Source organism: Venturia canescens, chromosome 1, assembly GCF_019457755.1.
Source record: "Venturia canescens isolate UGA chromosome 1, ASM1945775v1, whole genome shotgun sequence".
Taxonomy (NCBI): Eukaryota; Metazoa; Arthropoda; class Insecta; order Hymenoptera; family Ichneumonidae; genus Venturia; species Venturia canescens.
In genome coordinates, this window is record NC_057421.1 from 10,895,205 (window position 1) to 10,922,324 (window position 27,120).

The window sequence follows — 27,120 nt, forward strand, 5'->3', positions numbered from 1 at the left end:
AATTTTTTTAGCCCTGTTAGAATGAATTTCCATGAATAATTCTCGTTAAATATTCACAATTGTAATTGACTGGCTTCGAAAAAATTCTAACCACATAATATAACCTCAAATGATATTTCTCAATATCTCATTCTTAACCATATGCAAAAGCTCAAAATGTTTAAACGAACTAATCGCTCGTGTATGTCTCTCTTTATTCCTCTGCTGCTCTTACTCTTGCTCCTTCAACCGCTCGACTTAACGCGATCTATCAAGGTGTGGATTACTGCGCCAAGGGTCACAAATGTCACGCGAATGCCTCCTGTCTCAATCTACAGACGAAATATGCCTGCCACTGTCATAACGGTTTCCAGGGAGATGGTCACAACTGTAACGGTATAATTTGACATATTTTATCAACAAAGCTTTGCCATTTTTTCATAATTTATAGCACCTACGAAATTCATCACTGCCATTTATCCGAATTCGTGTTCTGGTTAATCGATTTACATATTTTTAGGATAGAGCGCAGCACCTGAGGCGGTATGAACCTGCAACTAATTGCATTATCGAAATTCATTTTTTTCCGTTTCAGTCGATTTTTCTGTATGAAAATATGAAATTTTTTACCTCTTAACTAAACTATCAAGTCAGTAATAATTTTATCTCATCGATGACAATACCCAGTGAAATTATTCAGTTTTTTCAAATGGAATACTCTCGAGAGTCATTTTGACTTGACTCGTTCATCAGTAAGAATTTTCATGATTTCAAATTTCATTCAATAGTTGGCTTGCAATAGTCACCCCCCTTCGATCACGCTCCCATATCTCAAGTCCAAAATTTCTTGTGCAAAGACGTTGAAACAATCGATGATGTTTTGTTCGGTAGATGTTGACGAATGCCAACAGCAGGGTGGCTTGGATGGTCACCATTGCAACGCGAACACACGTTGCGTAAACATAGTTGGTGCTTATACCTGCGAGTGTCTTCCCGGCTATCACAGAATCGACAAATTTAACTGTGCCGAATTGGACGAGTGCGCGACCGGCCGTCACTCGTGTTCGGAGCATGCTACGTGCATCAATACCGCCGGTAGCTATTATTGCGTGTGCAACGAAGGCTATTCAGGCGATGGTTACACATGTAAACGTGAGTTTTTTTCAAATCATCGTCAATTTGCCATTTGCTTTAAGCTCAAGTGTCACTGAGGGAATCTGAGCGAATCCGTTGGCGAGTCATCAGAACTTTTGACATTTTCAATGTACGCGATCGAACGACGATCTTCAACATTAATTTGTCGATAATACTTTATTTTTAAACTCAGAAATACTGGCTGTTTAAGTCACGAGCACTTTTCCAACGCTCTTACCGAGTCGACTGATTCGATTATTCGGTTTACCACTTAAAAACAGAATTTCCACCTCCTCGAGGGTGACGCTTTCCGCCTGTCCTACTCCCTTCGAGGCTTCCTGCGAATGAAAAAAAAAGTTAATTATTACCACCCAATACCGCTGAGCCTTGTTTCCTATAAAAGATTCGTTCACCCGAATTCAATCACGTTTTACACTCGAAATGAGATTGAGCGACGTCCAAATGATCGTAAATACAATAATGATGTTAATTAAAAATATGTTCGTTGTTTATGGTTACGACGAAAAAGCGGTGTGCGAGCAGAGCTGTCAGAACGGTGGTGAATGCGCATCACCCGGCAGATGCTCGTGCCGTCGTGGCTACATCGGTAACAGCTGCGAGCTCGATCTGGACGAGTGCGCCTCCGATCTTCATCGTTGTCATCATTCCTCAACGTGCTTCAATATGCCAGGCTGGTACTACTGTCGCTGCAAGCCAGGTTACCGGAGTGCGCTCCACGAGAGCAACCAGGGTACTCAATGCCTCGACATCGACGAGTGCAACGATCAGACGATCGAGAGAAGACACACCTGCCATCCGACCGCCAGGTGCGTCAACACCGAGGGGGGCTACGAATGTACGTGCCCTGCCCAAGAAGATGAACCGCGTAGCAGTAACGTTGGTAGCAGCCTTCGTAACGCGTCGACTCAACAGGCCGAGTGCCGACTCAGTGAGTGTGAACACGAAGAACTTTTTATTCAATGAGTTTTTCTTTTTTTCGTTTCATTTCCGTCATTCCTTTCCTCATTCAACCTGAAATCGTGCCTTCCTTGCTTCCCGCTCTTCGCGACGTCTCGACGTCGCAACGAACGAGGAAGTGACGCGTGTCGAAACTTCCCTCTGACTCATACACTCAACTCACCTCGCACGCTCTATTTACTCGCAAGGTTGTTGGTACGAGGGCCGAGAGGTCAGTAATGGCGACATCTTCGTGCCATCTGGTAATCCGTGCAGACGATGCGAGTGCAAGGACGGCGTTGTTACGTGCAGAGAACCCGAGTGCGACTGTAGTGCAGCCGGCAGTCCGAATGACAAGTGCTGCCCTCAATGCGATCCTACTGCCTCGTGCAGACACCAGGAACTTCATCATCTCGTTTTCAGAAGTGGCGAGAGGTGGATCTATCAGTGCCAGACTTGCGAATGCTTGGTAATTATTTCATTTGCAATTACGAGCACCTCTGCAACCGGTTAAATTAAAAACTTCACTCATTTTTATAACAAAAAGTTGTACTTTCTTAAGGAAGCTCACCCCAATCTAATGGAAATCGAAAATCCCAACTTTGAGAGTTGAAATTTGGAAATATGCTAGATATATACAGCGTGCATTTATTCCCGGAATTATTATAGGATCTACCGTCGAGTTGTCGAGAAAACAATCAACGAAAATCAACGAATTAAAGAGCCAAAAGCGAGAATAAGAAAGTAGAATGTTTTTGGATATCAATGATGTCTTGAGAAAGTCTTGTTACCGGTGAAAATTACTTGGCAATGGAGTAAGAAAAACACTTATTTGAGGTTAACGAGTAATAACGACATAAACGGTGAAAGGTTTGACAACACCATGAGCCAGTTGGTTTTTAAAATGTAGATATGCACACGCATATAATTAGGAAATGACTGTTGTCACATTTTGCTTAACGATTTATAACTACGAAAGTATTTTAATCTTTGTCATTATATTAAAAATTGATCAATCTAAACAAATAAGTTAGACGTAATTTGAATAATTGCGAGAATAAATTTTAATCGTTTCTTTGATCGTGAAAAGAGCAAAAAAGTTCAGTTGCTTTTTTGAATCACAAGTAACGCATGATCTTCCGTGAATGTAGAACCGCGAGATCGACTGTTGGCAAATGGAGTGCCCACCGGTAACGTGTCCCAATCCAATAACCGAGGACGGTGATTGTTGCCCAAGATGCGAGGATGATCCTTGCGCTAGAGAACTTCCAAGTTTGCCAGGTGCCTCGGGGAACAGCAGCAGCGCTCATCTTTCCTCATCAGGAAATCCTCAGCCCTGTAGTTATGCCGGATTTATGCACGAGAGTGGCAGCTCTTGGCAGGACTTGCACGACAAGTGCACTACCTGCGAGTGCAAGGTAAGAGGAGCTTGCAGCTCTTGAAAGACCAACATTCGGTTCGACACGAAAATGGACACATCTGGTGAGCTTTCTCGCGGATGGATTTCGTCCGTAGCGACGAATCCTCCAACGGACACCAGAATCACAATTACATTATTCATTTACACCAACATTCATACATACAATGTCTATACTATTTCAGATACAGACTGTGAGAATGAGTTTTATTTATTTTCAAATGGAATGAATCTGCCTCTTATTGCAATTTATTTACAATTGATTTATCAAGCGCGATGCCATTATTTTACAATTATTTCAAACAAAATAAATAAACACATCGTTTATCACATTTGGATCGATCGAGCCGATTTTATTGAAATTTATCTTCATTCCTTTCTCACGGAAAAAAAAATCTACTGTCAATCGCATATCAATGTTTTCTATGTACAACTGACAGATACTGTTTTTTTTTTTATAAAAACTGTATTGATCCGAGTCTGGGAGGCTAAACGTTGAAGAGCCTGTCAAAAAAAAACAAAATTTCATCAACTAATAAGCAGAGAACTTGAAATACTATCGTAATACGAATTTTCAGCATTTTATCCAAAAATGTATCGTCCACTATTCATAAATTTCATTACTCCAGCAATCGTCGAATTATAGTTTAAATTTAACCAAACGAAAATAATGTATACTCGTGTAATCCCTTCTCGATTCACACGTTCTCTACTCAAGTCTCGTAAGCAAAGCCTCTGTATAAAGCAACGGATTTCAAAGTTTATTTATTTTTCTTTCGAGATATACGAAAAAAAAGAAACATTTTCCATACACGAGCCAACTCTGGCGAACACGTAGTGATTTTTTTCCGTGGGACCTCGTAAAAGCTCACATTTCTCGTTGCGTTTTACGTCCCCCTTTTAATTTGCTCATAATAGTTTGATTTTCGTTACTTTGCCAATTCGATGTGTACTCGAACAATTTTGTACGTGCTATGCGCTCAAAGTCATTCGTTCTTTTTGTTATTCGTCTTTATACGTTTCATTTAGCCCCGAATGATATCCCACTATATTTATATTTATGAAAAAATTTCTATATATCTTATTATATATATATATATATTTTTTATATTTGTACGATAAAGAAATTATTATTGTTATTATTGTTACTATTATATATTATTATAACATAGCAGTAGATTTAAATATTTCGATAATTATCATCATGGTTATTACTTGGAAGTCTATACGTCTAGGGTCGTACCCAAGCCCGGCGGATATCATTTCAATATCACTATTATACCGATCACATTAACTCCTTTGTAATATCTTCTTTATATTTTCATATTTATAATATACATATGTAAATGTATAGTATATTCTAGTCCCTGTTATATTAATTAATACGAATACTCGTTGTCAATATTTAATGGGAATTGTATATTTTAATATGAAATTTGTTATTTTGCTTAGTCTTAAATATTCAGTGCCTGAATAGTAGAGATGTGTCAAAGCTCAATTAAGTAATACCGCGCGTTTATCGCAATTACGAATAATCATATTCAAACCCTCAATATATCGACGATATTAGTTCACTTTATATTTTTTTACTTTATTATTTAATTTGGTTAATTTTTTCGTTCCTTACAATACGCTGACTCGCTTCTTCGAGGCTTTTACATATTTTATTAATTGGCACTATGAATACTGAATACTCAAGATACCACGATATAATTCATCGTACGATGGGCTAATTACAATGTTTGAGATTCCGATCGCGCGCAATTTGGGTCGGGCCTGCATGGATCGCTTTCAAGTTAATACACTATCGATGTTTTTTCTTGACATTAACCTATCAGCGGATCCTTACGGAAATTTACTATGTTGAGGATGATAGTGTCGAACTTCACTTTCCGTTATTACGAACGCTTCATCAACTTAAAAGTATGGAATATTTATTATATTGTTCAATCTTATTTACGAGAATTCATGAATCGCTGAAAGACTAAATAAAATGTAAGTTACGCTCAATACTTTTTGTGAAAGTATTTTTTCATCCCAAATAACCGTAGCTGCTCTTCGCAATAATAATTTCGTCCATTTTCAATGGCAATTACTTTGAGTAATGACACAAATACAGTCGCCCTTATTTTCAGTCTGAATAATTTACACGTGGAATGAGAATGTTCTGAAACTACCATCGACAGAATGGTTTGTTGATTCTTTGAAATTGAGTAATTTTCTTTGTCTACCCATGTTGCTGGGCCGGAGAAATCGTTGGATCGGAAGTTCGAATCTTGGCATCCGAACAAAAATTTGTATGAATTCAGTCATTAAACTTTATCCAGAGCGATCTTTGGTAACGATAAATTGGAGTGTTTCCATATGAATTGTTAAGAAAAATGACTTTTAACATGTAATTAAATTCTTCCTGCATCTAATGAGTTTGGAGAATCAAATTTTTTTTGAAAAGCCTTTCACTCAATTCAGAAAAGAACTTTTAAGTGCTTTAAATAAATCTGAAGAATCCTTGTAACGGGAATATTATGACTGATGACTGAATATTAAAAGATTATTATCGGATCATTGAGTAGTACAGACATTTGGTTGAATTTTTTATCATGAACTGAGTGTGATTTATATTAACAATTTTCAAACTTCGTCTTAGTCCTTTGGCTCAAAAATCATCCGAATTAGTATGGTAGCGATATTCCCGAATGCGATTCGCAATTATAGTTTATTCCGTGAAGAATCCGCTGAGAATTATTGTCAAAAAATCTATCAGAAGAATCGTATAGCAGTCAAAATGATGAGAAAAAATGACAAAATTGAAAATGAAAAAAGAGTACCACGATTGTCTATGTAAATTTGAGGCGAATGTAAATAAAGTATTAACAACGAAATAACTAACGAAAGCGAAAGATTATTGCTTAAACGATAGTACGATCGGCTCTATTGTCCAAGATTAATTATGACCTGACCTACGCTTAAATGTTTCATGATTAAATAATAACTCTCGCTCTTGAGCAAAAACTAATCGACTAACCAGCCTAACAATGGGTATCCTTGCAGGTGCCGTACTGCGCCCAATTGGTGAGCAATAGCGCGTGTTGTGTGCATCGGTAATCACATCACTTCTACCTCACCTATATCTCTCTTAAAACTGCTGCTGCTGCTGCCTATATTATTTATCTGCTAATTAGTATGAATTATATTTTCCTTCAAATTTATAAATCGTTCCTTCAATACGAATGTTTCGGTGGTTACCTTTCGTTGATTTTTTTCTTGCATGCTTTTTTATCTGTCTGGCTCTGTGTTACCGCAACTATGTCACCTTGCACATTCGTTTCTCTGTTCTCGAGATATTTTTTTTATTTCTTTATCCCCAACTGAGCTTCTGATCGCAATAGTGCATTTTTACATTTTATCATTTCTGTGTACGTATTGTGTTGGCACCACGCACGACATTTTTCACAAACAGCACTCTTTCACTCAAACAATGAAAAAAAATTTTGAAATTTAAAAAACTTTTGATATTCGTGATTTGAAGATACATCGCAGTTGTACTTTGTTCGATTTTTTTTCGTACACGAAAATTTGTTCTCGGTCTATAGAGATCCATAGTAATGCGATGGAACAATACGAAACAGCGAGCTCGTCTTTTCATCTCTCAGTTATCGAAATTCATGAATAATTTATATTATCTTTGGAAATTCTGCGAAAAAATCGTAAAACGAGGATAAGTGGATTTTTGTATCTTGCATTAACTCTGAAATGATAAATTTTGGAGTGAATTTTCGCACAGGAAAACTGTCAAAGATTAACGGTCGATAAGAGTGGTTTTTAAAAATATTATTTTCTTTTTTATTAACTGGATTCGTTTCTTCGTTGCGATTTTATTCGGTTAAATATTGAAAAAAAATCATCCAAAATTGGAGGCTCTTGATTTGCACACTCGTTTTTTTTGCAGCATACTATGTACATGATGCGCGACAATAATGCATACGTTCTATTGTGGAGCCGGGGCAACGAAACTGGCGGTGTATTTAAATGAAAAAAAAAAAAAATGAATCGACGAAAATTCGATCGACTGGATAGAAAAATTGATACGCGAAAGGGAGAGACTAAACAGCTCGCCCGCCAGTGCTGTTGCGGTGTACGCGTAGTGTCTAGTCACTAGTTTGTTAGAGGGTCTCGTCTGTGTAAAAGACGTAAAAATTATTGAATTCATTGTTCGAGGGTTGATAAGGTGAAGAGAAAAAATCGTCAAATTCCTTAACTAAATAAACTCGAAAATGATTATAAATTTGAGAATCTTAATGCAATCAAAAATTGAACAATGAGTTGTGAATAACTTACGTAGGTTCTTAGACGTATTAAATAAAAAGATGATGAAATCTTGTACGTATTCACTATAGAGTTGTCTATTTTTCCAACTTGTTCTCTCTTCTATTGGTGTATTTGTTTGATCGTTTTTCATGGCCAATTTTCACTTTTCAACGATATTTCCATTTTTCATAGGCACTTTATCACCGGCCTATTGGTGGAGAGAAATTTTGTAGTTTCCTTCGATCGATCGGAGCACTGGGAGAATCAGCCGGAAAGTGAACGTCCACCGGGGAGAGCCTGAAGAATAATATTTCATTGTAATCGTAACGAGAAGTTGGTAGTTAAATAATGGGGTTTATGACTAATTTGAAAGTCGATGAATATGGTGGAATTCGAAACGCGCCGCTTTGTTGAGACGTTCATTGGCCGGTTGATAAAACCACGAAGATAAAGTAGCCACATTGCTGATTCAACGGGATTTAAGAATGGAGAAAATTGGCCCGTTTCGTGGGTTTGTGAATATAAGTTTAGTTTGAATACGTACACGGGGACAGAGAGACCTGGACACGCGAACACAAGCATACATCGAGAATGATGATGATATAGCGCGTGTGTGTGCGTATTCGTGTGTGCAAAGTATCGTCTGTTGGGTTAAAAGAGAGCAGGGAAATGATGAGGATCCGAGGGAGTAAGGAACGATAACTGAAGTAATGTTTGATTACTCGCAGGACGGTCAATTATGCTGCAGCTATGATTACCGGTGTGCTGGTGATTTGGAGGACAAGCGGGACTCAGCACTCGCTTCTGGCAAGTCTCGTACAAGCGATTTATCAAGTGGCATGCATACTGTGGGGCAGATTATCGATTCATCGGAAGGAGCGTTATCAACGGGTTGGAGAGAGTATCCGAACACACCGCTCAACGTCATCTCGTCGCGAAGTGGTGTTGCCGGGAGCCAGGGGCTCAGATACAGCGAGGACGATGTATCCAGAAGGCGCAACGGCTTTGAGGATGTTAATTCCGAAATTACAACAAATCCAAGCGGTGGTTTTACCAGTGAGATATCATTGTTACGAAATTCACGGTTTTCCTCGGACATGCCGTCGTCGTCGGACTTGCACGTGGACGTCGTCTCTTCGGGGAGTGTCGAGGGATCGGAGAGCGGGGAGCACGGGCGCAAATCCCGTCGCGGTTCTCCCGAGAGTCCACAAAGGCGGAATAGCGATAGCGGAGTTCCGTCGAGGGTGTCGCAATCTTCAACGACGACAAAGTCACCGTCGAGTTTGGCGTCGAGGGCGGCGACGCCGACGAAGTCGACGACGTCGAAGAAGACCACGCCGATAGGTCGAACCGCTGCAACCGCAGCCGATCAAGCTGCTGCCAAAAGCTTAAGAGCATTTAATAAAAATATTCAGCCTCCCAGATACTCGACGAGTCGCAATCTGAACGAGAGAAAAACGAGTTTCGCTTCTGACAGAAGACGCAGAACCGAGCGCGGTCCCCGTCTCATAAACGGCAATCCAAGCGGTCACGATGCGACCTGAGATACTTTATTCGCCAAATAAACTCACCGAGATATGCGAATCGTTCGATTCGCGCTCCAAGCTTTTCTTATTAGATGCGCGTACCCGAGGTTTAGCAAAGGGCATGAGAATACAAACGCGGGACAGAAATCGATGCGGGAGAAGAGAACAAATAAATATAAGACGTGGAAACAGACGAGAGGGAGAGAACGAAAAGTAAAAATAAATATTTAAAAAAATACAGGCAAATCGAACAAAAGCTACGAGATAGCAGAGAGTTGTGTTGCGATGAGGAAACAACGATGAGAATAAGCCGGTGATGATGATTACGAGGGAAAGTGTCCCTCTGAGCTGGCCTGAGTGAAACTGAAATATATACGAGGATGACTAACGAGTCTCGGAACATTAACAACAGAAAAAAAGAGATAAAGAGAGAGAAAAAGAGAGAGAGATGGGGAGAAGAAAGCAAAGAGTAAGGTCTTGTGTAGCTCATTAACGCGACAGGAATATCCAGCTGGCTCGACGCTTTTATATACGGTCTATCGTCGCTCGCACACTCGCCTTAGCGTGTGCTTGTACGCGTGCGTGTATCTATCATTAGCTGTGTACGCCCTGCATTAAACCAAATGTATCATTTGAGCTCTCTCTACTCGATCTGATTGTTGAGCAAACGACAAAAACTACGACGAGAATAAATTCGATGAAAAGTATAACAACCAGATGAATGAATAAATAAAGAAAAAATCAAATACTCAAACGTTCACATACATAGGACATAGACAGGTTGAGACACACGGAAACAGAGTAACTGAATTACGAAAAATATACTCTTAAGTACCGAATGCGCCCCTTACGGAAAAAAAATATTGCTTTTTCATTTGCACGTCGTTCGGAAAACTGTTGATAAAGCTATTTATTCACGGTTGCTCAGAATTCATTCTGATTTCTTCTATCTATAATTATTGATAAAACAATTATTAATAAAAAGGTTATAACTAACCTGAGATAATTGTTGAAAAAATTCAATAGTACCGAAGCAAAATCTTCGCGTTCACAATTAACAAATATTCGACAGTTTTCTTCGTCGCTGTAACGAGGAAATACGAAACAAACGAGTTACAATTAGTATTGTATTTGTTAATAATTTTACTAGGAGCATATTCGATCGATGATTTCAGTACAACTGATAATTCGAGCACTCTTTCGTAATAATGTCGTCGAACGTCAGTAGTAACGAAGACTTAAATTGATGGCACAGTTCTAAGTTACTATTGTTCTTGGAAATTTCAGGTTGTTGAGAAATCAGTAATCAATATCGAGATGAATAAATATATATATACACGTATATCTATATTCCATTCAACCTACAAATTTAAGCAGTGCGGTTTCCAATATTAATAGAAATGACAACTTGACCAACTGTTACTATTGTTCTGTGAAATTTAGGATTATCGAAAGTCCAGTAATAATTATTGGCCGTAGAAATACCATCGACAGTTGCTATTTCTATAAAGACAAGAAAAATATAAAAAAAAAAAAACAACATTTTTAAATAGTCACACCGACCTCGAAAATTAATCTCAGCTCTTCCAGTTGAACAGCAACTATTCGCCTTCCGATAGATTTTTTTTTTTTTTTTTTTTTTTTTTTTTTTCGTAAGGGACACGAGTATCATATACAAATATTGCAGATATAAAAACATGTCGCAAACTTCGATGCGAAAAAAAAAGTAGGAACGGCGAGAAGGATTTGTTCGAGTTTAATAATAATACAAGTAAACTTTATGATTGAAGTAAATTTTTCGAAGAAAAACAATCGAACAAAAGAAACTTGATAACCAGCGATGTTGTGAACGTTGAATGCAAAAATGTTCATTCTCACCGAAGCTTTTTTAACTTCTTTACGATTGTCCGATTTTTCATCCAAGGGAGAAAAGTATCGAGAGATAATTGTGATGACAGAATCATGAGTCACATAAACAGGAGAAATACTCCGCGGAACGTTTTTTTGCACGGAAATTTCAAGTTACGGAGATGAAAAAAAAAAAAAGAAGAAATAAACAACACACACACACACACACACACACACACACACACACACACACACACAGAGCAAAAACGATAAAAAGGAGAGAAATAAATAGGACAAAAATTAAAATAGAGATTCAGGAATTGCGCCGCACGAATCTCCATATCAGAGTGAGAGGAAATTACTTCGTAAAAATGAAAAAGAAACAAATGAAGAGAAAAACAAATAAACGAACAAACAAATAACAACACCCTTTTCGTCCTCTTTTATTAAAAAGAAAAGTAAAATTTAAAAAAAAAACGAAAAAAAAAACGAAAAAAGAAAAAAACCCTGCTCGGTCGTCAGATAAGAGGAGAAGTGCCTTGCAAAAGGACGATCAATATAACGCCAAACAAGATTTTTCGTACTTGCGTAGTACACTCTACTATATTATTCGGGACTATACATATGGGCATGGATACGCATGTGTATGTATATAAATACTGATAAATATATATATATCTACACATATATATATTTACACAGATATATACGTACATGTACTTTTTGTTTTGAAGAATAAACGAAAAAAAAAACGAAAAAAAAAATAAAATAAAATAAAATAAAATAACAAAACAAACAAACAATGTGTTGTACGCAACGAGACATTTGAATATTCTCGTTAAATATATGCAAGATATATTACCGAAACAAATGGTCTAAGAGACAAAGAAAACAAGAACAAGAGAAGTAATAATTCGATAAATAACGTTTTATCAACGTACCGTTGACTCCATCGACTCATACCTCGAAAATCTCGCTCAATCCAGCAGCGCAGCTTATATGACTACATTCCTCCTTAATTAACAATAAGTAGGCACTAATGAGATGAAATTACGGAAATACGAACGAAAGATTTTCAAAGAAGGAGAACACACGAAAACACGCATTCGCGGGCGCCCGCGTGACACACACCCACACCCACACACACACACAAACACACACACACACACACACACAGACTTATCCACACATCCGCAAATACACGTAAATACACAGTACATATGCTGCATATAAAAATATCCATGTGTGAGAGGAATAAACGAAGTTGCTGTTACTTCTTGTGCGATTGTGACCGATAATAAAACTACAGGCTGGTCTGGAAGAGAGCTTTTAAAGCCTTGCTCATGGACTCGTGCTTTCGCGAAAAAATTAAAAAAATAAAAACAAAAACCCCCCAAAAAAAAGAAAAGAAAAGAAAAACATCGTATTTTACATGTATAGAGTATATACATCGTTTTACATGTATATTTTACATTGTACATGTACTACAATACATCGTATTTTACATGTACAAATACTTAAATGTACATTTATAGTACACAGTTTGGAAGGTCCAGTGAAGACACAGGATTGGTATATTTCTCATTTCCCTGCTGAGATTAAGACTCGACATTTTTCGCATTGATTTCCTTCATTTTTTCTATACTTTGGTTTATTTTCATGCAGTTATACGTCAAACGTGTTTTACGTCAAACGTGTTTTACGTTACTTACGTCTCACATGTTATTATATACTTATATACGTTTGTATGAGCGAAAATAATTACGTTATGATCGATCATCATATATTTTGACTCGAAGTTGAACCAGCCCCAAAATATTACATTACAAATGAGTATTTTGGATCGTGCAATAATTATTTTACACACGCTTTATTACTATTGTTAGCATTGCACAGGTTGACCGATTTTTGTTTCATTTTATATTATTTTTTAATTATTTTTTTCCCATCTCCATATCAACTTGGTCCCAATTATATAAATTACACTGCAAAAGTATCGATAAATCGGCGACATATTGAACGATGAAAACAATAATAATGTAGTTCATTAAATGTATGAACTATCGATTAAGTTAAATAAATTGTATATTTATTTTAATATCCTTTATGCTCTATTTATTCAAATATACCAATCCTTATTTTCATTGATTAATCGAAACGATAAAAGATAGAGAAGAATACACGACGAAGTACATATAAAGGAGTGCGAGAGGAAGAGTAGGATGGAAGAAAACGAAATAAATTGAAGGAGGATGAATAAACGAAAAAACAAAACTACGAAATAAAATGAATTTCATGTAGATAAGAACGAAAATTTTCGAAACTTGATTAAAACTCGGAGTTCGAATTACCATAGTTCGTTTATTGTGCAATAATTCGTTTCTAAGTAGCGATTATAAGAGGATACGGTGAACATGTGGGCTAGCGTCTACCTATTTTGAACCTCATTGTTTCTTCCTACTTACCTTCCTGCTCGCCATCGACTCTCCTCGACAGTGCGATCCTCCGATGTCACAAAGGCCTCGATATTCGATCGAAACTCTCTCTATCTTTGTGAGTGAATGGAAACGAATAATGAGATTAGACAAACAAGCTGAATAATGTGTCATGAATATATATATATCGAGTACCCGAATTAACAGTATAAGTTCAACACATCAACGAGATTACGAATAGTACGAGTTGCCTCGTCAAGATAAGAGCGAAGGAAATCATGCGAAGCAAATAACAAACAAACAAACTGAACATTCTAGTCATCTTCGATCGGTTTGATCGGAATTGTTTCTTTCAATCTCTATATTATACTTTGTACTATTTTTACAGTTGAATTTCTGAGAGCCTAGCATATTTGTATATTATGTGGATGGCGGTTGAAAAACTATCTGCGGGGTGGGAGAAATCGAGTGAACAACGCGCACATCGTTCAAGTGCGCTCCGCGTCCTTTTATCTTGCAAATAATGTTCGTCACCGTCGTCATGATTATCCGCTCTTGGACTTCCTCCCCCTCCAAACCGTCGCGAGATTACAAAGGATTCAGCAAGCCTTTGGCCTTGAATGTTTCAATTCAACTATCAATCCTGAGGAACTGATTAGTCGATTAACAAATTATAGAAAAAAAAAAAAAAAGAAAAAACGAATATTCGAAAAATGAACGACAGAAGGAAGGTGAGAAAAAGAAAAAGAGAGAGAGAGAGAGAGAGAGGAGGGAGCAGAACGCAATCCTTGTTCCTCAAATATGATAATAGTACTACCGTAACGAAGAAACAAAATAGTAATAGAAGAAGAAAGAAAATGGTTAACTAAATATTAAAAAATAGAATGTACGATAAAAACGTTCGTCGCGATTGGACATTATATTTCGTTCTTTTATTCACAAAGAGCGCAACCTAAAAAGTTATCGCGATGGCATAAGGAATCTGACGATTATATGAAGTATTGTAAAGAGAACAAACAACAACAACAACAACAACAATAACAACAACAACAACAACAACAACAAGAAAAACATAATTATAATGAGATTCGTCCGATGACTCAACTAGAAGTATAGATCGACGCCTAAACACTCGTACAACTGTGCAAGTGATCACAGGCACTACGAAACTTATTGTATGAAATTTTGAAATAAAAAAAGATGAAAAATATATATTAATGATAAAGTGAAATGAAAAGTAAATTGAAGGAAATAATAATGGAAATAATGATTAAAGAGTTTAGAGAATGAATGCTAGGAGGTGAAAATCAAACGGGGAAAACTGCTCTCAAACATGGACACATAATCCTCGTGTGAACGCGATTCGGTGTCGAGAGAGGATCGTTATACCTCCTTCATTTCTACCTTCTCGAGTGGACAACTTTCGAGTAATTTAATATAAAAAAGTTGTTGCTCCAATGTATATCGAAATATATACATAAGTGTGTGTATATATATTCATAGTCGTGTGTGACACGTCTCTCTTTATATTTACCGTACACACATTATATTATAGATATACCTTACGAATGTGTAGCCGCAATAAAAAAAAAACAAAAAAACGTTGATATAATAACGAATGGACGAGATATAATCGTTTATGAAAAGTGCATCGTTTCGTATAAGAATTAATTAGGCTGACGCGAGATTATTTGAATGCAATCGAATGTTGAGACGTGACCACTTTTTTCACGATAGTTAAACAACAAATCCTGGGGCTATATTATTGATCGGATCTGCTGCATGTGGACATGTATGGCTGTGTGTATGCGTGCGTGCGTATGTTTCAGGGGAGTTTGACAAAACCGTAATGGGCAACGCGCGTCTCTCGTTTTTCTCGCATCTCTCGCGCGACTCTCGGCTTTTCGAATGAAATATCTCGTGGCCTCGTATTTCTGTTGTCTTCGATCGTCGATAACAGAAAAAAAAAGAAATAATAAAATGAAAGAAAAAAGAAAATTGAAAAAAAAAAAAAAAGATTTTCTATTCAGCTTCGGGGAATTGAGTTCATTTAAGAATGTACAATAATGTGTGTGAAAGATACGCAAAATAAATTTTGTATCGGTGGGCATTTTGAAAAATATCTGATCGTGCGTAAGATATATTAGAATTTTGCTTATTTTCGATCACACGTTGTCACGCATTCACCTTCCCTCCGACAGTTTACTCGGTTCTGGTGACGTTATTTATTCTCCGTTTTCTTCGAAACTTCAGGAAGAACATGAAAGTTAATGGTTTTGGGACGAGAAAGAAATAACGAAATTTCGAGTCGTTTAACGAATCGCAAAGCGTGGAAATTCCTTTTTTGCTTTACAATCGGAATTGGTACATTCTCGAGTTAAAGAATTTCTCTAGGCTCAGATAAAAAAAGGATGTTTTACACTCTCGTTCATCAGCAGTACACGATTCCGGGGTTTTAACGCGCCCCGTTGATAAACACCATAGACACCAACCAACTCTCCTATTAGAATCGAGGGACAATAACATCTATTTACAACAAGCGAGAAAAAATATTGAAAGGGTATTCGAAGGAATATCTCAGATAGTAACGTACAATACTTAACATACGATTATCTGCAAGGCAGTTTACGATATCAAAAAGATAGAAGAAATAATGAAAAATTGAAGTGGGGAGAAGGAAATAATGAAGAAACGACTTTACCCGTACTTTGACACCCCCCGGTCGCCCCCGCATGCGTGTCAAAGGTCGAAATTCTATATCAAGACTCGCGCGGTGCAAGCTCTATCGAATACAATGTTTAAATCGAACAAGCGTTACGAAAGCTCATACAATAGGGTGTACGTTTTAATGGCACAAAATGAAAAGTGAAGAAAAAAAAAAAATAAATAATGAATATGTGGAAGAAGAAGACGAAGAAAAAGGAGAAACAAGTGGTGGTTTTATCGAAAAAGTTGATCAGAAGATGACGCATGATTAAAAGTAACGAAAGCCCCGCGATCAAACACTGCGTTTTTGCACGTTCTTATCGGGCATTATTCTTCGTTCATTCGTAAATATTGTAATAGGCAGACAATGAAAAAGCGTATAGGGGGCTAGTAGTTGAATACTAGGTAGATAGGTAGACATACGGTGACATAATGATCAGAGATGGAGAAAGGAGGAAGACTGTAATTAAAATATTTTCATTTCGAATGGTCAATGAAAACGATAGAGATATTATGAATAATGAATAGATATAAATATATATTTTTTTCTTTTCCAACAGCAACATATGAGCCTCGAATGTGGATGGAATTAGAATCGACATTTGTTCAGTTGAACACAGAGAATCTAAGCTTTCCATTCGAAACGCTCAAGTTTCTCGAGACTTTAACGCGACTCGTGTATTCGCATTGTCTCCCTGTCTCGAAATGTATTCGCGAAGAATGAATGATTTTCTCAGTGCAGATATTCCGTGGCCTAGACGCGTTATCACGTACAATAATTGAGGGCCTAATAAATCTCTTCCAGCACTTGTTATCTCACGTAACGTCAAGCAGAACGAATCTCATTGATCGCACATCTTTACGGTTATTTTTTCTTCTTTTTTTTCAATCGTTGTAAGATAATATTGCACTGAGAAAATCGTTTATGCGATCTTGTCGAAACACATAATGGCTTGTTGGTCGATCAGTACTGGCATGTAAATTTTCAATCAAACAACGTTGTGCCCATCGATTCATAACATTTGGCACTCTGTTATTCGAAATCAGTTTATTCGCTGATACTTTCCGAAAATTTTCTTCGTTTTCAAATGTTCAACAAGCTAATTGTACATTTACATTTTTTACTCATTTATTATTTATACAAATTGACATGTAAGCATCGAATCAATTCTATTACCACTGCATATCGTATCGAAAACGTCTTTATCGTTGGATCGCTACGAAATGAAGCGATTTATATCCTTTCAGGTTGCTGGGCTCTTAGCTTTCTCCGGCTCTTGTTGTTATCAATACTCTAATTAACAAATATTATACACAGTATGAATAAAGAAATAACAATAATACTACGTAGAAACGAAACGAGTAACGTGAATGTAGAACATGCGAAATGTATACCTCTATCAAACAAATGAAACAAAATAATCGTAATTATATTTACGTTTTATTCGAAGAGAATGAAGTAACGAAAAATAAACGGGAATTCATTGAAGGAGTCTAAGCGTCAATAGTTCCAAATAATGAGAGAAGGAGAAAAAGATAGAGAGTGAACGAGTGTCCAGTGTGAGAGACAAAGAGAGAGAGAGAGAGAGAGCAGGAGAGTAAAAGCGAGCGAGAGAGAGAGGACGCTTTCCACGTTTCCACGCTTGTTGTACAATCGAATGTTTCTATATATGTACGTGTAAATTTAAAAAAAAAAAAAACACAAAAAACGAAAAAAACAAACAAAAATATGTTGATAGCCTATGAGTAACAGCAGTAATAAATTGGAGCGTAAAAGTGAGCAAAATGTGAGGGTTAAGACCAACGAATAGTCGATATGTCCCGTAAAGATTCTAGTCAGAAGTTGCGAGAGTAGAAGAGTAAGGTGCGAGCGAGCGAGCGAGAAAGAGAGAGAGAGAGAGAGTGAGTGAGGAGAAAAAAAATTGTATATCATACGATAAATTTTGAAAATTAGTCGACGATTGGGTGATTATTATGAAATAATAATGTTTATGGATATCGAAAGCGCGACCAATTATCTTTGCGCTGAAACGGCAGAAAAATAAAAACTGATGAAGCTTGAGCATTTACAGCCTCTACCAGACACTTATCTCTCACCGCGGACTTGCAATTCGGATTTCTAATAAACATCAAATCGAGAAGAAATATAACTGGAAAACAACAATAAAGAAACAGATGTGAAGTAATGTTAAACGCGACGCTTACGAGGACTATAATTAATATTATATACTATAGTGGATACTGCGCATGGATCCGACATAGACGAGATATTATTATTATTATTATTATTATTATTATTATATTCGTAAACCATCACTATTCTATATGTTTATTCATGAAAATGATTAATTATTAATTGGTTTATTGAATTGATTGATTCATACGTTCATTTTTTATTTTCATCACTATTATCATTGTCATTATTATTATTATTATTATTATTATTATTATTATTATTATTATTATTATTGATGATACAATCCATATGATACCTTTGTAAATGAGAAACAAGACACTGACGGCTAGGAAAACATAATAAATTGAAATTCTATTAACCGTAAGGCATTTGGTCGTTATTAATTATAAATGGTTAAATATATCATCACAAATTTATCACGGAATAAAAAAAATCCTTTTTCATCGTGTAGTATGTAAAACCTTATCCTCTTATCCCAATATTCAAGGTCAATTTGTGATAATTTAGCAAACCTAAATTGAAAATTGTTTCCTCAAGTAACTCACAGTCGAATGGTTAAGCTTGAGAAATTGTTTTATGCATTTAACGTTGTATTTAAACAATTCTCATTTGTCAATGTACGTAACATACGATAATTTTATGGAATATTTTCACGAGTTATCTGTCACTTCGTATTCTGACTATTCCGACAAAGCTCGTTAAGCATTCGTAATGGGAAATGTCGGTTATCGGAACTCCTCTACGAATATCTGAAAATTTATACATATTTGAACAAGGATTGAAGGAAATTTTGAATATGGTAATCTCAAGTGATGCTCACAACACTATTTTAAGAGATAACATTCTACGATGCAAACTCGTCATCAGGACGACTTTTTTTACGAAAGGAGACATTCAGGAAGAAGGCTCGATCGCGCAGGGCCTGGTTAGTTGCGCTAATACAATAACACTTGGACCCTTTAACAAACAATATATTTTTTTTTTTTTTTTAATTTTTTTTTTTCTTAAATCGATAATCCCAAAGTTTTTTGATCATCGCATCTGAAATGTGAAAAAGTAAAAATGTGAAAAAGTAAAAAGAAATGTAAGAAAATGTGAAAAATTCAATCGTACTAAAAAATTATTTTTCCTGGCGTGCAGACGTTCGCGATCGAACCTCCTTCTCTAAACTTGGTCGGATTCTTCATAGCAGTGTTCACCTATATATACTTATCCTATATGTTCTTATCACTTCCTTCTGTATGACAAACCTCTCGACATTTCGCGGCAACGTTTCAGTTGACCTGGGCTCGTTCAGCGAGACTGTTGTCATCTCATTGTTTGGACGTCGGTGGCCGATCGTCTTTTTTTTCTCTCTTTGTGTATTTTATTTTGCGTGTTCAATATGGCAAAGTTGAAAAACTTGATGGAGTCGAAGTCGGACGAAATTCAAAATTTTTTGGATTCCTTCGATACGATTGTGACTGACTGCGATGGTGAGTATTTCGCGATTCGAATGTGCAATTACGAGCCTCCAATAACTTGCGTCGACGAATAATCTTCGATAAACTTTAATGAAATAAAGAAAATTCAAACTACTCGATTTCAATGTTGAACGATATTTTTTTTAGGTGTCCTGTGGACTGGCAAACAACCCATTGAAAAATCTCTTGAGACTATCGAAAAGCTTGAAAAATTAGGAAAAAAAATTATTTTCGCGTCAAACAATAGCACGCTATCGGTCGAAGATTATTGTGAGAAGTTTCGGAAATTTGGTTACCCTGCCGCTCCCGTAGGTCATACAAACTCATAATCCATGTGTTCACTTTTCATCTTTCATTTCCATTGATCAAATTGAAATTATATTTAACAGGAGCAGATTGTAATCCCTTCGATAGTTATATGCTGGTACTTGAAGAATCGAAAGTTTGATGGAAAAGTTTTCGTTGTGGGGACCACGACTTTCTGTAAAGTAATAAAAAATGAAGGGGTCTTTGTCGCTGAACCTTGTGTAAGTATTACAAAATTTAATAATATATTTGCCCACTAAAATCCACATTCTTGAAAAACTCATTTTCCATTATCGACGGTGACGAAAAGCAAAAATTTTCCTCCTTTCTATCTGCGAAGATCCATCCACAAAAAAGTTGCACCGACTTTCATTCTCTTTCAGCCCGATCGTATAATCGAAGGTTACGAAGAAATAACGGAACAGTTCCAAGCTGACTTGGACGTAAAAGCTGTCATAATAGACATGGATGTCAACGTAACTTGGTTGAAAATCATAAAATCGATAAGATACCTAAAGGACAGAAACGTTTTGTATCTAGCCGGTGCCCTGGACCGTAAAATCCCATTTGGAAAGAATAAAACTATTTTGGGGATGAGTCCTTTCGTTGATTTGATATCAGAGGAGACTGGCAGAGAACCCATAGAATGTGCCAAGCCGAGTATAATTTTCAAATCTTATATCATCGACAAATACAAACTTGATGACCCTTCGAGGTGTCTTTTCATCGGAGACTCGTGAGTATCGTAAAAGCTAGTAGAATTTTCCATTTTTTTAAAATAACGAACATTTCAGATTGGAAAGTGGCCAATTGTACGTTTCAGATTTGAGAACGACATGCAGTTCGCGGATCTCTGTGGCTTCCAAAAACTGTGGGTCGCTTCTGGAATTGACACTCTTGAATCTATACAGATCGATGGAAAACGATCGACGGCTAACGATCGTTACTCCATCCCCCATTACTATCTCCCGAGCCTCGGACACCTGCTTGACCGTCTGAACAATTAATGCATCAGCGAAACCGTGCAGAAATCATTAATAAACTTAACTTTCCGTAGGCACGACACTCCCTTTGAGGTCACACACTGACCACACAAGTGTTAATTTATACTTGAACTTTTCAAAACTCTTTATTTCATTCATGAATGTATGGAATTAATCTTACAACGAGACATTTAAAGGGTAGAAATTCCTCAGTGATCGATTGCACTCATTTAAAAAATTGAAAAATAAAGTTTTGTTATAGAAAAATGGGCAAGTTGAAGGAAGCAATTTTGAAGTTTTCGTTTTAAAGGACACTTTAAATTTTCGTGGGTGCGAATTTGCACCAGTGTGGTGTCTGCTGGTTATTCCAATAACAAAGTGATCGAATATTTTATCAGATCTCCACGATCGCATACAAGCGTCACAGCTTCCTTTACGCGGGGCGATGTAAATTCCGAAAGGTTGTCGAGCCTTTTTCGCCGGACTGTCCACAACAAAAATTGGTTGTGCTTGAGTTCGTACGACTCGCGTTCACAGTAGTTTGAGGAGGAAGAGATTCTGTAAGTGAGTCCGTACATTGAACGGCGTTCGCCTTATTAGGTATTCAAATTCGAGGTCAGTCCCTGTGTTAACCCCTTCTCAATTTTTGTTAAGCTTACGATTTGCATTTGTATACATATGAAAGGAAGAGAACTGAATGCGCAATTCCCGATAAGCACTTTACACAGTCGAAGCTAACCTGAAGTTGTTTTTCCAAGTTTATTTCACTCAGGAAGTCCTCGAGTTACATTCCGATCGCTCACTCACCGTTGTGCTCGTAGACCTTCCTCCGTTTTATAATGGAGGGTCTGCTAATTCTGCTTGTTGATGAGTTTAGTTGAAAATAACCGAGCACGCATATGCAGACGAATGGGAATGATGGGTTCCCAGTAGATAAGTGATCGTGGACACGATATGCCATTGGTCATCACGTTTATTGGCTATTGCGTTACACTATTATCGTTTACACGTGAGCGTCATCGTATTCGAGGCTGAAAGATTTCGAGGCGGAGTGGTGGATCGAGCTGACGTTTAACTCAGTATTATACGATAAACTGCTAGTATTTTTTCAAACTGAAGAACTTTAGTCACGAATTTATCGTAAGATTACAACGTCGGCAGTGAAGACAATCCAGAATACGAACACAGTGCAAGAAATCGTCTGAGTACTGTGAGCCTCGATTGCGATTTATAATATCGTAGAAAACGATCGTGTTCATGGGTTTTTGAAAATTCATTGAAAAAGTTCAACCTCGCGAGCGAATATGACTTTGAGGGATTTTTGTAACGACGTTTTTGTAAGTGGTTTTACAAAAAATTTCTGTATGAAAATTAATTTACATGTATAGGAAGTTCTTACGCGGACACGGTGTGAGAAATTTCAGATACGATATTTGAAATCCAAAGTGCTGGGTATTGTGCCAGTAAAAGTGGAGCCTATGAAAATTACTATACTTGTATATGTGAAAATGAATGCACATGCGATGGAATTTTGACTTTCATGTATATAAACATGAAAAGTTATTTACTAATATTAATATACTGTTGTATATTAAATTTAATATACACACGCTTAACTTTAATTACCAAATCGTTATTCTCCTATATTTTTCTTGTTGATATAGCTAAAGATACATCGAAAAAAATACTTTTTTATCAATTGAAAAATTATTTTTCATGACCCGTGATGGTCATCACAATTTCTGGTATCTCCAGAATCATTTTATTTGAAGAAAAATTTCTACATACATGGGGGGATTCGATCCGATCTACCTACCTACCTACATATTTCTGACTACGCACGCTTCCAACTACACTACCACGACATTGGTATATTTAAGCCAAAAAGGCATTATATAAGTTTTATGACTGCAACTCTTTAAGTCAGAAATGTTTCGTCTGCACCGATTTTGATAAAAATTGGTATCCGAAAGTTTTTGGGATCGCTGACTACGAATCCGATTACAGATTTTCAAAATTTTCTAAATTAAAAATGGCGGATTTAATGACAGACTACTTGTTTGAAAATCGATCCAATTGGCCTGAAATTTGTTACTTTTACGGGGTCACTATTCACAAATGTGGTTTAGATAGTTTTTTATTTAAAAGAAAAAAAACAACAAACAAATTTTGAAAAAAATTGGATCAGTGTTCTGTATTCTGCTCTCCGTGGATGATCTTGGGAACTACGAATTTGTATGCGAATTGGAGTAAAAACTGACAGGATTTGTAATTGTCAATAACAAAAACCCTAGATTAATCACTTTTATGGGCATAGATCCACTTTCTTCTTTTTTTGACCGCCATTTAGAATATTCAGAAAACTAGCATCGAATTCATAATTATGCAGCATCCTCGGAAACTCCCAAGTATTTATTGTTATGAGCGTAAATCCATTTTTGAAGTTACGAATTTTTTTAATTTGACATCGAGTTCAGAAATCGACGAAAATTCCGTTACTATAAAAAAAGTCGGGACTGAAAGGATTAAAAACTTGATTACGAATCCGGCATTAGATTTTTAAAATTCGAAATGACGGTATCAATATGGTGGCAGTCAAATTCTGAAATCTCCTCAATATTTTTAAAACTCTGAACTTAGGGGTTTGCGGTGTAACTAATTACAAAAAAAAATGTATGGCAAATCTATTGAGGAGTTCATAATATAATTTTTGACCGTGTATATTAATTTTTGTTTCTTATTCTCGTTTAGCATTTCTGAAAGGTCATTGTTGGAACCACAAATCACGCATATCCTGAAATTCAACTTCATATGTATATCATTTCCCAAATACCTGCAAATAAATTTCAAAGTTGTACTGTATTTTCAATGTTTTGTTTCCGACAGGTGGATTCATATACAAATGTTGTAATTTCCAATTGACAATATGGGATATTACATCACTAGTTCGAAAAATTCTCAAACCCGTTTTGAATATTGAATATATCATGTATTGTAAATTTCATATCAGTTATAGGAATGTAGAATACTGTTTTAAATTTACCACACAAGTATATTAATTTTCATTTCATATACCCAGTTTGTAAAATTCATACACCGCTGTATAGTAAAAGTATTGTAAATTTCATAACATTTTTAACAGTGGCGCGTATCAGGATGATTATTGAATTGGAGTATGAAAAAAAAAACGAGCATTTGATACGTCGATGTACAGAATTTGTTTTGTTGATGATAAATATACGAATTTTTTTAAAATGATACAAATATCGCCCCTTTTTTATTCAACTACATTCACACTTATTTCGACTTCCTTTTCGGTTTTTATGGGTACAGCGGAAACCGTTTGTAGTACTTGGCGCGACGGTGGGACTGTCGGGCGTTGTTGCACTGCTCACTTTTCTCGCCAAACGTTTCATGATTAATAAAAATGCAGCGACGATTCCTGCCCTCGAAGATTCTGAATGGATTGAAATTGGAAGGATAAAAGAATTGTATTTGTATCCATTGAAATCGGGCAAAGGAAAAGCGATAGAAAATTGTGACTTCACGGACTATGGCATCAGCGTCAAAACCAGTGGATTATTCACCTTGGACGACAGGTAAGTTTGCATTCGTGTGCGAGTTTAGAACTTTGTAAATTCATCTAAAAGTCTGCCTCGTGAATTTTCACTTTCAACGTTGCTGCGATAAGGCTCGAAGATGTTTGTTAGTTTAAGCTCTGCGACGCTCCACTTATTTCTCTGATTATTAATTAAAAATTCTCTTTGATACTCTGCGAGCACCGAGATAGTCTTTAATTTATTATCTGTGAGATTCTCCGGTGAAAAAACAAAGCTCCCAACTGATTATTTCGGATGGTAGTGACACTCATTTTTTTCATCAAACTGTAGAATGCTCTTAGTCTACGACAGCAAAACCGGCAAATTTCAGACTGGCAGAAATTATCCGAAGCTTCTTCTGGTGAGTATTTCCGCAGCTGACGAAAACAGCCTCAATATTGAAGCAGACGGAATGCCAAAGCTTGTCATTCGTTTACCTGAAAAACATAAGGAAAGGTCGTCGAACCAAGTTGATTGTTCAATGTGGTGGAACGAACCCCTTAAATGCATCGATTGTGGACCCGAGCCGGCTGCTTGGATATCAAAGTTCGTCGACATTTTGTACTCCTTTTTTTTTATCCGCTGCAAAATATTATTGTCATCATTATTTATCACGATTATCGACGACTTTTTATCGATTTTTACTTTCACTAATCATGTTACACTCACTGTTTGCGTCGTTTAACCAGGTTTCTCACGGGAACGTCGGATTCTGATCTAAGATTCGGTTCGGCGATATCAAAAAGACGAAATATTTTTGAAGGCCCGTGGGAGAAATTCACTAAAGTTTATACGACTCTCAGGAATGAGGATACCGTAAGTGGATGCACGAATACTATGGATGAAAATAAATGTACGTGGATACTCTATTTGACTTTTAAAAAAGGATGAGAAATTTCATTTTGTATATAATATTTATTATTTTTGTAACATTTATGTCCAGGAGTCGTAAAAAGGTTTTTCTTTGAGATATTGTTAAGCATCTGGGTAACGATTTCTTGGGGATATAATCCCGGTCAATTTCGTGACGTAATTTCGAATCCTTTTTGTCTAACAAAACAACTGACATGAGATTTTCTAAAGAGATCAATTAGCGATTAGAAAATCGTTAAAATAAGACTTTCTTAAAGCATGCTGAGCTGCTGGAAAAATTCGATATTTTTATAAGCAAAGACGCTTAATAATTTAAGAAAATGAAAATTCGGACCGCATTCTCTGATAAGACGAAAGCGTGTGGAAGTTTAATGTTTTTCGAATGATCCAGTGGTGGCAGGAAAAAGTGCGTGACTAGATTTCTCTCAAGTGCACGATTTGAGATCGTTTTCAAAGAAACACCATTTCTCATTCAAGGGTTACTTTGCTGATCTTGCCAGCTACATGCTGATGACCGAATCTTCTCTGCACGAACTCAACAAGAGATTAGAAAATACCGTGAGTATTCTACGATTCAGGCCAAATATCGTTGTAGCTGGTTCCATGCCCTTTGATGAGGATTCTTGGGAATGGATCAAAATCGGCGAAAATGTATTGCTCAGAAACGTCAAGCCGTGTCCAAGGTTCGTTGTATTTTTTAGTTTGTTATCATTTTCGAAAAATAATAACAAATTTTTTCCAAAAATTTCGAACTTTTAATATTTTTATAGATGTGCAATGGTACGCGTCGATCCCGAGACAGCAATCGTCGATGGACAGGAGCCTCTGAAAACTCTACGAACGTGAGTTGCCTTCTCAAAATATCAGTCGATGAATCCCTCAGAATTGTAATTCGACTTGGACTTTAGTTTTTGTAGTTAGGAAATGCACGTCAAGTCTTCCACAACCGCTGCAGAACTGCATGTCTGTCCTCGAAATCCTCAACTAAAAAATTTTAAAAAATTGATCGAAAGCCTTAAAAGCTCGTCAACAGAGCCAACGATTGGTTGATTACCAACTTAAAAGTGCTCGTTTCAAGTTGTTAAGACACAACAGCTTATCCCAATAGGAGCTTTGACTATACGGATCACTCTTTGCTACCGTTCTCCATTAATGATATATTTTTCCCATAATTTACAGATTTCGTGAACAAAAGAACCCAAAAAGAATAGAAGTGGATGGAAAAGCCCCCGTCATGGGAATTTATTGCGGCTTGTATCATCAGGGAGCGGTGAAGATCGACGACAAAGTATTTGTAAAACGGTTTGCCCGTGAAAAAAATATTAAAACTGTATTAAAATGATGATACAATGTCGAGAAAGTTTGATAATTGTGGAAAATACGAATGTA

General features: G+C 36.6%; 3 protein-coding genes and 1 long non-coding RNA gene across 8 annotated transcripts in view; 3 read left to right on the forward strand and 1 right to left on the reverse strand.

The window, feature by feature from the left end:
* The window catches only part of LOC122418850 (protein kinase C-binding protein NELL1-like), a 62,922-nt gene extending 44,051 nt beyond the window's left edge, over nucleotides 1–18,871 (forward strand). The window contains exons 8-14 of one of the 5 annotated variants that reach the window (XM_043432934.1): nucleotides 256–375; nucleotides 871–1,131; nucleotides 1,643–2,062; nucleotides 2,280–2,539; nucleotides 3,222–3,488; nucleotides 6,539–6,588; nucleotides 8,524–9,274. In XM_043432934.1, coding sequence (XP_043288869.1) covers nucleotides 256–375; nucleotides 871–1,131; nucleotides 1,643–2,062; nucleotides 2,280–2,539; nucleotides 3,222–3,488; nucleotides 6,539–6,588; nucleotides 8,524–9,139 — 1,994 coding nt within the window. In that variant the 3' untranslated portion in view covers nucleotides 9,140–9,274. Of the gene's footprint in view, nucleotides 1–255; nucleotides 376–870; nucleotides 1,132–1,642; nucleotides 2,063–2,279; nucleotides 2,540–3,221; nucleotides 3,489–6,538; nucleotides 6,589–7,436; nucleotides 7,853–8,523 lie in introns of those variants that run through there. The other 4 variants (XM_043432930.1, XM_043432936.1, XM_043432933.1 and 1 more) reach the window with 4 other exon arrangements.
* Nucleotides 18,872–19,543: 672 nt separating this feature from the next.
* LOC122418859 (4-nitrophenylphosphatase-like) lies at nucleotides 19,544–21,526 on the forward strand. The gene is made up of 5 exons (XM_043432941.1): nucleotides 19,544–19,982; nucleotides 20,118–20,278; nucleotides 20,360–20,497; nucleotides 20,660–21,012; nucleotides 21,100–21,526. Exons 1-5 carry the CDS (start codon nucleotides 19,892–19,894, stop codon nucleotides 21,281–21,283), a joined length of 927 nt encoding a protein of 308 aa, XP_043288876.1. The 5' UTR covers nucleotides 19,544–19,891; the 3' UTR covers nucleotides 21,284–21,526.
* LOC122418860 (uncharacterized) lies at nucleotides 21,376–22,122 on the reverse strand. The gene is made up of 2 exons (XR_006262732.1): nucleotides 21,999–22,122; nucleotides 21,376–21,817 (listed from the first exon to the last, which is right to left on the reverse strand). It is a non-coding gene; the product is annotated as an uncharacterized lncRNA (long non-coding RNA).
* Nucleotides 22,123–22,192: 70 nt separating this feature from the next.
* Nucleotides 22,193–27,085, forward strand: LOC122418858 (mitochondrial amidoxime reducing component 2-like). Its single transcript, XM_043432940.1, has 7 exons — nucleotides 22,193–22,596; nucleotides 24,593–24,858; nucleotides 25,150–25,404; nucleotides 25,548–25,674; nucleotides 26,209–26,414; nucleotides 26,502–26,573; nucleotides 26,911–27,085. Exons 1-7 carry the CDS (start codon nucleotides 22,564–22,566, stop codon nucleotides 27,071–27,073), a joined length of 1,122 nt encoding a protein of 373 aa, XP_043288875.1. The 5' UTR covers nucleotides 22,193–22,563; the 3' UTR covers nucleotides 27,074–27,085.
* The last annotated feature ends 35 nt before the right edge of the window (nucleotides 27,086–27,120 follow it).